The sequence below is a fragment of the Vipera berus genome (genome assembly GCF_964194415.1).
Source record: "Vipera berus genome assembly, chromosome: 2".
Classification (NCBI taxonomy): Eukaryota; Metazoa; Chordata; class Lepidosauria; order Squamata; family Viperidae; genus Vipera; species Vipera berus.
In genome coordinates, this window is record NC_138203.1 from 285,624,820 (window position 1) to 285,637,185 (window position 12,366).

A 12,366-nucleotide genomic window follows, 5' to 3' on the forward strand; every position below is an offset into this window, starting at 1 on the left:
GGCCGATTTAGCAGACCTGTTGCTGAGCCGGCTGCTGCTGCTACGCATGGGGCTGCTGGCCGTTCTGCCGCTGCCCCTCAGCGCCGCGCTCACAGCGGCTGCCTGCTGGCTCTGCTTCTCCCGTCCTCGGCGGCTCGCACTCCTAGTTGCAGCGCATTGGAGTAAGCGCCGGCAGAGGCTGCTCTTTGGTCACCCGCCGGGAAACTTGCCAAACCGGGAGAGCGACTGCCGCGCCGCCGGCCGTGGCGGGGTGGCAGCTGCCCTCCGGCGCTGCCTGCCGCCCGGGAAACGCTGCGCCTCGGGGGCCGGCAGAAGCGCGGGAGCAGCGGGAGGGCCGGCGGGGCCAGTCGGGCCTTCGCCTCCTCTGCGACGGGCAGGGCATGTAAGTATTTTCCGGCGTATAAGACAAAACCTTGAAAAACTTCTTAAAAGTAGGGGGTCGTCTTATACGACGGGTCGTCTTATACGCCGGAAAATACGGTACATGATAATTTTTGAAAAGCTGAACACGCAGTTCCTATTAGGCAAAGGTCAGTCTCAACACTGAGCAGTTTTGGCAGCACTCTTCGAAGATGATACTTGACTGATGGGGTTCTGCTTGTTCTTAAATGGTTACTTTGGTACTGTAGTTGGTTTAAAGGGGAAGGTCTTTCTTGCCTATCTAAAACTTTTTCTCACCGGTGAATTTTGTTTTTGTTAGTTAGGGCCCAGGGTTCAAGTCTGTTAAGCTCTTTCTGGATCGTGAGCCTATCTTCTAGAGAGTTAGTTATTCCCACTACCTTGGTGCTGTTTGCAAATCAGATAATACGGTTCATCCCTGGAAACTTAAATTTTTTTACCAGCTCTGTCAACCTGCCCTACCTTACAGGGTTGTTTTGTGGGTGAGGAATAAGACTAATCTTATTATGACTAAGGGCGGGAGGGGAGAGCCAAGGAAATAATGGATCAATCCATCAAAGGATGGGTAGCAAGCGGCGGCGGCTGCTTCCTCTCCCCAACACAGACCCACCAGAGATTCTGCTGATCCCTTATTGGAAGCAAATCCCACCCCACTCCACAGCCTATTTTGGATTTTGCCTGTGCTCTCCATTTTGGAAGGAAACTTCCACCCCTACCCCATTTTGGATTTTGCCTGGAGAGGCTTGTGCTGATCAGGAGAAGTTTTGTTTTTTTTTAAAGAGGTTTTAAATTTAAATTGCCTCCAGAAGTTGTGGGTGCCCCATCATTGGAATCTTTTAAGAAGAGACTATCAGAAACACTCTGGAGAGAGCCGTGAGTTAGACTGCCTTGCACACTTCTCCCCTCAATGTCTGCTTCTCTTCAAAGAAATGACCATTATTATTAACATTACTGCATGTATAAAACTTTAATGACAGTAATTAATATGTAAACACACATACTCTTCAATAATTGAAAAGTAAAATGCAAAACACTGAAATACAGGACTGTTGAGGTAGATGGGGATGAGAGTGCTGTAGTTTTCTGGAGGAACCCTGCCAGTTATTTGCACTCTTTTTTTGTTTGTTTATCTTCATATATTTCTCGATAACATTTCAAAACGTTATTGATTTCTCTTTGGACTCTACCCACACGTTCTTCGTTGGGATCAATGTCACTCAAAAAAGATAACACATGGTTCGTTTTGGAGAAAAACTCTGCCAATTCTTTCAATGTTAACTTTTTAGAGACGCAAGCCCCTCCTCCTCCCTCTTCCTCCTCCTCTTCATCTTCTCCTGCCTCCACATCCCTCTGTTCTTCCGATTCATTTTGCAGTTGCATTAACTCTTCATTGGAAAGCTCCCCCTCGGTGTATGCAATGAAATTTCCCACGTCCCCAGCATCAATATCTAAAACAAGGGATCTGGTCAGTGTTACAATGTCCCGACTGATGACTTCTAAATTTTTATTTTGGTCAAAACCTTCCCAATTTTTTACAAATACAGCAAAACGTTTTAAACATTTGCTCCAAACCCCTTGCATACATTTTGTATGGACATCCTGCCAGGCTGCCGCAATATTTTGGATGCAGTGAAGAATATTGTAACCTTTCCAAAAGTCACGCAATATTATTTCCTCTCTGTCCATTGCAGCTATGGCTTCGGCCAATGTGGCACGTAAGTAGTGTGCCTTGAAAGTTGCAATCGCTCCCTGATCCATAGGTTGTAGCAGAGGGCTCGTGTTTTTGGGGAGATAGACTACTTTCACACCAGGGTGGAGATTGCCCAGATGGGGGGGATGTCCAGGCGCATTGTCCAGAAGTAGGAGTATTCTGAACGGGATCTTTTTCTCTAAGCAGTAGGTCCTTACTTGTGGCACAAAGCAGGTCATAAACCAATCCTCAAAGATTACTTGGGTCATCCACGCCTTCTTATTGGCTCTGTAATACACTGGGAGAGCGTGCTTACTTATGTTTTTGAAGGCATGAGCATTCTCTGATCTATCAATCAGCAACGGCTTCAACTTGAACCCAGAGACATTTCCGCCCAACAACAAAGTTATTCTGTCCTCAGATGCTTTATATCCAGGCGTTGTTTTGGCCTCTTTGTGGATGTAAGTCCGCTCTGGCATTTGCTTCCAATACAGCCCAGTTTCATCCACATTAAAGATCTGCTGTGGTGAATAGTTGCCCTCTACTACAATTTCATCCAGTTTGTCTGGAAAGCGTTGGGCAGCTTCTTCATCAGCACTCAAAGCTTCACCGGTGGTTCGTATGTTGTAGTAATTAAATCGTTTTTGGAATCGCATAAACCAGCCACGGCTGGCCCCAAATGTCTCATTGCGCTCCTCACCTGCTCCTTGCTTTAGCATTTCAAAAATGCTGCGTGCCTTCACCTGAATCAGATGGAGACTAATTGGGATTCTTTTTTGGATCCGATCGTCAATCCAAAGCACAAGTAGCTGTTCTGTTTTTGAAATGAGGCCTGTCCTATTTCTCGTGATTATGGCATCTGTTCCTGGAGCAGATTTAATTGCCTCTTTTATCTTTTCTTTATCCCTAAGGATAGTGCAAATGGTGGACGAGGCCAGCCCTTCTTCTTCTACTATGGTCTTTATCTTCTTCCCCTTCTCGTGGGCTTTAATTATTTTCATTTTCAAATCCAAATTGATTCTTCTCCTTCGTTTCTTGCCTCCAGGTTGAGCTGATGCAGAGCTTGGTTGCTTTCCTTGGGAAGACATTTCTAGCCAACGAAAGAGTTGATGGAAAAGTTCACTATCTTGTCCTGTAGATAGAAAAAGAGAGACTGGTTGGAACTGTTTAAAGTAAAATCATTCTTATAGTGAGGGGTGGCAGTACCATAGTGCAAGAATGTGTTGTCCTTCTCTGTCAGAAATTTCTTTCCCTTGACAAAAGCATAGGAATGGTCACTGCTAACAACAATATACTGTACAGTATTTGGAAGTCTTTTATTTACAGTACTGGCTCAGTGGGTTAGGACGCTGAGCTTGTCGATCAGATGGTCGGCAATTTGACGGTTCGAATCCCGAGTGCCACGTAACAGAGTGAGCGCCTGTTACTCATCCCAGCTTCTGCCAACCTAGCAGTTCGAAAGCACGTAAAAATGAAAGTAGAAAAATAGGGACCACTATGGTGGGAAGGTAACAGCGTTCCGTGCGCCTTTGGCATCTAGTCATGCTGGCCACATGACCACGGAGACGTCCTCGGACAAGCGCTGGCTCTTCGGCTTTGAAACGGAGATGAGCACTGGCCCCTAGAGTTGGAAACGACTAACATGCATGTGCAGGGGAACCTTTACCTTTTATTAAACATTGGTTTATATCTTCCGTCTGCTCCACTTGCTTATTTTGTTCCCTTCATGCACAGCATGTGCAAGACTGAATCTGATTCTTAACAAATGGGAGACAGCGACTTGCAAAGGCCAGACTCTTCATACAGAGTCCATTTGTGAAGAAAAGCCAGGCTTCGTAGAAAAGGATTTAAAAAAAAACCTCTCATATAAATAGCTTGCAAACTTGAAAAACAGCAGTTTAGAGAGGAGATACAGCACCAAAAATAATGCTGGAGGACTTCATGTGCATTAATTTTTTTTAGAAAAACATCTTTTGCACTACAGTATCTGAACAGAATCTCTTACCTAAGGAGGCCATATTCCTTGCGTTTTCCAGCAAAACCTCTTGGTACAGGGCTTTTTGCTCAGAATCCAGCAGGGCCCACTCCTCCATGGAAAAAAACACAGCTACATCCTTGGGCGATACCAAATCCTGACACAGGGAGGGGAGAAAAACACAACGAATCCCATGAGCATTCCTAACAACGAACACTTCAATGAATTACATGCAGATCCTCTTCTTGATGTACAAACTCCAGTGTTTCCAAGTAGGGCAAATGAGCATGTTAAGATATTGAATTCAGTAGCTGGAAGAGTAAAGTGTACAATAGGCCAGAACAAACAGTTGTAGTTAATTGATTGGACAGTACTGGCTCCTGCATGAGGCAATCTATGCTATGATTGGTTGCTGTAAGCATAAAGGGTGAGTTTCCCAGTTTTCCCTCCTTTTTCCTTCTGTCTGTTCTGTATACTGTTTTCGATTTACCTCATGATGTTCCTATGTTCCTGACTATCTTTTATGTTCTTCCTTTTCTGGATGATGACAAAGACTGCTGTAAAATTGTACATTAAATAAATTTATGTTTATATCAAAGACTACAAGTCTCTGTCAGTGTCTTTGACGTCGTCTGAACAGCTGCTGTGCAATTCCTGGACAGAACTTCTTCTCTGGAGAACAAAGTTCCTCTGACTAGGGATACATCTAGTTAACACTTTATTTATTGATCTGGCTGATTCTGCAGGAGCAGCAACCCCATATCCCTTTGCTGTCCGCGGATGGGCTAGTCCTTGGATATATTGGCCTAATCCAACACTGGGTTAATTTTACCGACTGCACTTAGCCAATGAATCATGCCAAATCGTGGAAAGTGGGGTTCAACATTTAATTTATGTGCAAAAGTCAAGTTTGGACTTTACTTTTTTTTACTTTGGGCTTTTGTGTGTACCATTTTTTTAAAAAAGAAACCTTAGTAAAGACCACACCTGGAATACTGCATTCAGTTTTGGTCACCACATTAGAAAAAAAGATGTTGAGACTTGAAGAACGGTTGCAGGAACTGGGTATGGCTACTCTAGAGAAAAGAAAGATTAGGAGTGACATGATAGCAGTATTCCAATATTTGAGGGGCTGCCATAAAGAAGAGGGGCTCAATGTTTTTCAGAGCACCAGGGGGCAAGACAAGAAACAATGGATGGAAACTAATGAAAAAGAAAAGTCAACTTGGAATTAAGGAGAAACTTCCTGACAATGAGAAAAAAATTGACTAACTGGGACGGCGTGCCTTCAGAGGTTGTGGGCACTTAATCACTGGAGGTTTTTAAGAAGAGACTGGAAACTCTGAAATGGCACAGGGTCTTCTGCTTGAACACGGGCTTGGACTAGAAGACCTCCAAGGTGCCCTTCCAACTCTGCTATGTAAGGTTCTACATTTAGGCAGGAAAAATCAAATGCACAGGTATAGTATAGGTACCTTGCTCAATAGTAGTAACTGTGAGAGAGATCTCGGAGTCCTAGTAGACAATCACTTCAATATGAGCCAGCAGTGTGCTGCAGCTGCCAAAAAAGCCAACACAGTGCTAGGCTGCATTAACAGAGGGACAGAATCAAGATCAGGTGAAGTACTAATACCACTTTACAATGCTTTGGTAAGGCCACACCTGGAATACTGCATCCAGTTTTGGTCACCACGATGTAAAAAAGATGTTGAGACTCTAGAAAGGGTACAGAGAAGAGCAACAAAGATGATTAGGGGACTGGAGGCTAAAACATATAAGGAACGGTTGCTGGAATTGGGTATGTGTAGTTTAACGAAGAGAAGAGTGAGGGGTGACATGATAGCAGTGTTCCAATATCTCAGGGGCTACCACAAAGAAGAGGGAGTCAAGCTATTCTCCAAAGCACCTGAAAGCAGGACAAGAAGCAACGGATGGAAACTAGTCAAGGAGAGAAGCAACCTAGAACTAAGGAGAAACTTCCTGACAGTTAGAACAATTAACCAGTGGAACAACCTGCCTCCAGAGGTGGTGAATGCTCTAACACTGGAGGTTTTTAAGAAGAGACTGGACAGCCATTTGCCTGAAATGGTATAAGGTTTCCTGCCTGAGCAGGGGGTTGGACTAGATGACCTCCAAGGTCCCTTCCAACTTATTATTATTATTATTATTATTATTATTATTATTATTATTATTATTATTATTACTTCTTCACTAGATCAAACTGACACTTTAAGAGAGGAGAGACTCGTCCTACCTGAGTTGGAAGCACGTCTGTTGTTAATCCTCCACTAGAAAGAACCGAGGTTCCAGAAGATGAACACCATGCCATTAGAGTGTCTAGGAGTAGGGGAGAAAAAACAGCAAAGGAATAATTTGCTTTCAAACATCCTCGCAATATTCTTGAAGCTTCAATGAAGAGGAATGGTTTTAGCCTATTTCTGTGCTAACTAGGGACTCACGTTTATTTGAAAGTCTTGCTGTCACAGCAACAGCACGTAGAAGCTGACACTGGGTAAGAGGAAAGCTGAAAGGTGTGTGTTACAAACATGTGCTCTCAGGTTCAGCTTATGGTCACACACACACACACACACACACACACACAGAGAGAGAGAGAGAGAGAGAGAGAGAGAGAGAGAGAGAGAGACCTGGAAAATTGCCACACTCAATCCCAAACCAACTGAACACGGGGGCACAAACAGTTCTTTAAAATACACAGAGACCCGGTGAGTTTAAAATAACAGCAAACTTTTACTAATACATTTTTGCTCTTTTACACACACAAACACATACACGCACAGTGTCTACTACTAGGGTGCCAGGCACCAGCCAGAGGGATGGAATCTGCAAAGTCTGGGATCCAAAAACAAGGGCTTTAAAAAGACTGGGTAGGCTGTCAGACTTCTTTTTATGCCCCCAGAAATGGCGGGGAGGGGCTTCCCATTCAGGCCCAACTCCTTTGTTGTTGTTGGTGGTGGTGGTGGTGAGACTTGGGGAGGGGCTAGCCATGTGCTCAGTCCCCACTTTGGTCCTTTTTGTTCCCTTAATGACTCGATTCCTTTCCCCGAAGGAGCTTCTCCTGGCTTTTGTCCACCCTGCTTATATGCCTTGGCAACTTTTAGTATGGTGGCTTTGGCCTAGTCTCATACGTTCCTCCCCTTGGCACGGAGTGAAACAGGAGATGCCACAAAATGAGGCTCAACTCATCTCCCACTCAGAGCATTTACAGGTTTTTGTTATGTATTCTCGCCAATCATTTTACCATCCAGTTGGCATGGAGGTACAATTCAAATTTCAGGCAAGTTTAATACAGAGATATAACATTTTAGAAAAAAGAGATTTAACGCACTGAAGGATTGAGATTAACACAAAGGCAAATTACACAAACAGGAAAAAAAATTGAAGAATTTTCCTTCCCCAGGATCCCAAATCAGGTAAGCTGGCTGGGGGGGGGAATTCTGGGAGTTGAAGTTCACATATCTTAAAAGTTGCCAAGGTTGAGAAACGCTAGCCTACAGGGAAAAAAAGGTGACACCTTTTGAAATGCACACGAAACCTTTCAAATGCACCGAAGACTTTAAAAACACAGTTAAATTAAACGATGGGGAAAAAAGAAAGAATTTAGGAAGGGAAGAAACTCGGGCCAAGTCAACCCTGAAGGATTAAAGGGCATCAAAAGGTCTGACTGCCCACACGGTAATTTCTCCAAAACAGCCACGCGGTGGCAGCACAAGGAGCCTTTTTACCTGCTGCTCTCGCCTGAAGGGGCTCGTCTTGAGCAACTCCCCGAAAGAACGGCTCGTGGGAGGGATCGCTCCCTTTTCCGCCCGCCGGTTCAGCAGCCATTCATTGAACTCCCGGAGGCTTCTGGATCGGAAACAGCCCGAGACAAACCAAAGTCACGCGAAACGATCCGGAAGGGCCGGCAGAAGAAATCTCCCCAAGGAGAAAGTGGGGACTGCAGGAGCGATCTTAGGGGCGCCCCAGGAAGGGACATTAGAGGCTCACCTGTCCAGGCATAGGAAGGAAGGAAAGGAAGGGAGGGAGGGAGAAGGAAGAAGGGAAGGGAAGGGAAGGAGAAGGGAAGGAGAAGGGAAGGGAAGGGAAGGGAGGAAGGAAGGAAGGAAGGAAGGAAGGAAGGAAGGAAGGAAGGAAGGAAGGAAGGAAGGAAGGAAGGAAGGAAGGAAGGAAGGAAGGAAGGAAGGAGAAGGGAAGGGAAGGGAAGGGAAGGAGAAGAGGAAGGAAGGAAGGAAGGAAGGAAGGAAGGAAGGAAGGAAGGAAGGAAGGAAGGAAGGAAGGAAGGAAGGAAGGAAGGAAGGAAGGAAGGACGGACGTTCTTACCTGGCGCTCGAAAGGAAAAGTAGGCTCCGTCCCTAAGAGATGCGCGCAGCAAAGGATCCACGATGGAAGGACGTTCTTACCTGGCGCTCGAAAGGAAAAGTAGGCTCCGTCCCTAAGAGATGCGCGCAGCAAAGGATCCACGATGGAAGGACGTTCTTACCTGGCGCTCGAAAGGAAAAGTAGGCTCCGTCCCTAAGAGATGCGCGCAGCAAAGGATCCACGATCCGCTCTCCGCGCGGCCCTGGCGGCCCCCGCTGCTTTCCTTCCTTCCCGGTCACACGCGTGGATTCCCCTCCTCGGAACGGCCCCCGCCAGGACTTCGCAAGAGCCCAAGCAGGAAGCCCTTCTAGCTCCTCCCCCTCTAGCTCCTCCCCTCCTCAAAAGGCCGGAGGGCTCCGCCCCTCAAGGGTCTCCCTGCCCACCTCCTCCCTTCTGCCACGGGTGGGGGGGGGGAAGAGGGTCCTTCTTCCCTGGGAAAACTGATCCTTCTCCACGGCTTCCTCCAGCCTCTTTCCCCCTCTTCCCCCTTCTCAGACTTTTAACTTTTATTTCGAAGATTCAGGTGTCTCATAATGCTTGTAATCCTTTTTTTTTTTTTGAAGAGCAAGGAAATATTGGCCATAATTCTTTCTCCATTTCCAGGATGTTGGACATCAAAAGACTTTACATTAGGAAGGCACTAGAAACAACAACAGACCGTAATTCCATAGGGGTCTCCAAACTTAGCAACTTTAAGACTTGTGGACCGCAACTTCTACAATTCCTCCAGCAAGCGTAGCGACATGGTTTTTAAGCCTCGCTGACAGAGGAATTCTGGGAGTTGAAGTTCACAACTCTTAAAATTGCCAAGTATGGAGACCCCTGGACTACGCCCTGACTAATTTAGATGTTAAGAAATTCCTAACCTACATTTTCCAATGTGGGTTTCAATGAGTTGGGAACTGTCAGTAAACTGAAACAACACATTTCCTTAAATTCTCGACCTCCATGATTGTGTCTTAATAACAAATAATCAATTGCTGCTTTATAATTAGTCTTCAACTTACAATCACTCATTTAGTGACCGTTTGCAATAACAATGGCACTGAAAAAAGATGGTTTATGAGCATTTTTCACACCACCGTTGCAGCAGGGTCATGTGATCAAAACTCAAGACGCTTGTATTAATGACAGTTGCAGTGTCCCGGAGTCATGTGATCACCGTTTGAGACTTCTGACAAGCAAAGTCAATGGGGAAGCTATGTTACTAACTGAACAATTGTGGCAAGACAAGTTGTAAAATGGCACAAAACTCACTTTACAACTACCTTGCTTAGCAATGGAAATTTTGGGCTTAATTGTGGTCATTATGTCAAGGCCTACCTGCATTTTCTAAAGCTGGTTCCCTAAATTGTGCAAGTTACTGGCCAAAACCCATCAATATCTGAGATGTATAAACTAAGCCATTAGCTACTTTACAAATTAAGGCATTAAAAAACAAACAAACACAATCAATATCTAGAAATCAGTCAAACTCAACCAATTTTAGGTGGTGCAGACATACCGCCATCCCTCCAGTTATTACTTTTGACAAAACTCTCGAGTCTTGTATTGTTCAATAGTTCATCCCCTTTCATCACGTTCTCTAGTGAAGTGTTCTCTGTACTCTGGTGTGAATTTCTTCACAAGGGTGTAGTACAGGGGTGTCAAACTCAATTTTATTGAGGGCCGCATCAGCATTGCGGTTGCCCTCAGGGGGCTGGGTGGGCGTGGCCTACTGGGTGGGCATGGCCTACTGGGTGGGCATGGCTAGAGTGCGTATGGCCTACTGGGTGGGCGTGGCCAGCTCTACATCGTTGGCATCAAGGGTGCCTATGGGGTCCTGGGCAGGAGTGGGACAGATCTGGGGGTCTCTGGCAGGAGGAGGGTCTCTGGGCCAGGGCCAAGGCAGTGGGGGCCGTTCCCTCACTGTTTCCAGGATGGCTTCGCGGGCCGCATGAAACCACTTCGCGGGCCGGATCCGGCCCCCGGGCGTTGTGTTTGACATGTCTGGTGTAGTAGATCCACTGCTTGATTTCTTCTAATATTGGGGAAATATGGGTGGTCAACAACACCAGGTCTGACTCTCACCACTTAGGTTGCAATGTTTCCTCTTAAAATATTTCAGCATATTCCCTGACTAAGCCAGCTTTCTGCACCCTAACGTTGTCTGAATATGTTATCCCAAGGATGGTTTTTCCAAAAGGCAACTGGACTTTCTTTATTTTTCCTCAAAAACGTTTTGCTTTTAATCCAACAAGCTTCTTCAGTTCGGAACTGTACTGAAGAAGCTTCTTGGATGAGAACCAAAATGTCTTCAAGGAAAAATAAAGAAAATCTAGTTGCCTTTTTGAAAAAAGTACCTTTTGGGACAACTGCAACCTGGATGACTGAGAACCTCCGTAGACATCTGGATATATTAGTTTCAAAATCCTTATCTACGTTTGGTGTTCACATTGACAAAAGCTAATCACTTGTATGCATGTACACTGAGAAATTATGCACCAAATTCCAAATTCCTTGTATTTCCAATCACACTTGACCAATACAGAATTCTATTCTGTCCTGTCCTGTCATATCCTACCCTACACTACCCTACCCTATCCTCACAAAGAATCTAAAATCCAAAAATTATTTCCTAGTTATGCAACGCAACTCTTCTTTTTAATGGGTCAAAAAGCTTCTGCTGCTTTGGAAGCCCTTCCCATACTCCATGCATTTGTACGGATTCTCCTGGAACATTTCTGAAGAAGCATCTGGATGAGAAGCAAAACATTTTTAAGGAAAAGCAAAAAAAGTCCAGTTGCCTTTTGAAAAAAAGTACCTTTTGGGACAACCGCAACCTGGATGACTGAGAATCTCCATAGACATCTAGATGTGTTAGTTGCCAAAGCCCTACATACCTTTGGTGTGTATGTACACTGAGAGCTTATGCACCAGAGACAAATTCTTTGTGCGTCCAATTGCACTTGGCCAACAAAGAAGTATTCTATTCTATTCTATTCTGTTCTGTTCTGTTCTGTTCTGTTCTGTTCTGTTCTGTTCATCACAAAGATCTAATATCCGAAAGTTAATTCCTGGTTATACAATGCAACTCTTCTTTTTAATGGGTCAAAAAGCTTCTGCTACTTTGGAACCCTTCCCCATACTCCATATATTTCTACAGATTCTCATGGGACACTTCTGTGGGCATTAAGCAAATGTTGACAACTAATGAACTAATGAACGTCCTAACAACACAAACTAATTAACATCCTCTTTTCCTGCTGTGTGTCTTCTTATGGCAATTAAAGTCACTGCTGGTTCTGAAGTTCTTTCCACACTCCACACACTGATATGGCTTCTCCCCTGTGTGGATTCTTTTATGGAGCGTAAGATTACTGCTGTTTCGGAAACTCTTTCCACAGTCAATGCATTTAAACGGCTTCTCTCCTGTGTGGATCCTCATGTGGCAGGTAAGGTGGCCACTCTCAATATAACATTTTCCACACTCCAGGCATTTATAGGGTTACTCCCCTGAGTGTAGCCTTCTATGGTTCTGGAGTGAATGATTTCGACTAAAGCTTCTTCCACATTCATTACATGTATATGGTTTCTCCCCCGTGTGGATCCTCTTGTGGATACAAAGGAAAGTACTTCTTCTGAAACTCATGCCACACTCCGTGCACTTATACGGTTTCTCCCCTGTGTGAATCCTTTTATGGATCCTCAGTTCTCGAGAATCACTGAAGCGTTTTTCACACTCCGGGCACTGATATGGTTTCTCCCCAGTGTGGGTTCTGCTATGTACAGTATACCTACTTTTTGAAATGAAGCTCTTTCCACACATGTGGCATTCATATGGTTTCTCCCCGGTGTGTAGCCTTTTGTGATAAGTGAGGGATGACAACCCAGTGAAGCATTTGCCACATTCGGGGCACTTATAAGGCTTTTCACCTGTGTGAGT

General features: G+C 44.9%; 1 protein-coding gene across 2 annotated transcripts; it reads right to left on the minus strand.

Annotated features, from left to right (window-relative positions):
* Positions 1 to 1,347: 1,347 nt before the first annotated feature.
* Positions 1,348 to 8,056, minus strand: LOC308661733 (tigger transposable element-derived protein 1-like). 2 transcript variants are annotated; one of them, XM_081316901.1, is made up of 4 exons: positions 7,808 to 8,056; positions 6,319 to 6,401; positions 4,095 to 4,221; positions 1,348 to 3,221 (listed from the first exon to the last, which is right to left on the minus strand). In XM_081316901.1, exons 1-4 carry the CDS (start codon positions 7,905 to 7,907, stop codon positions 1,501 to 1,503), a joined length of 2,031 nt encoding a protein of 676 aa, XP_081173027.1. In that variant the 5' UTR covers positions 7,908 to 8,056; the 3' UTR covers positions 1,348 to 1,500. The 2 variants fall into 2 exon arrangements, with proteins under 2 accessions (XP_081173027.1, XP_081173028.1); XM_081316902.1 differs by lacking the exon at positions 7,808 to 8,056 and adding an exon at positions 6,524 to 6,611.
* Between the last annotated feature and the right edge of the window lie 4,310 nt (positions 8,057 to 12,366).

Bases quoted from the DNA above. Each gene is read 5' to 3' on its own strand.
- LOC308661733 (XM_081316901.1), bottom strand. From the start codon at position 7,907: ATGGCTGCTGAACCGGCGGGCGGAAAAGGGAGCGATCCCTCCCACGAG. The intron at 6,402-7,807 runs GTAAAAAGGCTC...CCCTACTCCTAG, and splicing joins CCTTCAGGCGAGAGCAGCAG to ACACTCTAATGGCATGGTGT. The intron at 4,222-6,318 runs GTAGGACGAGTC...TCCCTGTGTCAG, and splicing joins CAGACGTGCTTCCAACTCAG to GATTTGGTATCGCCCAAGGA.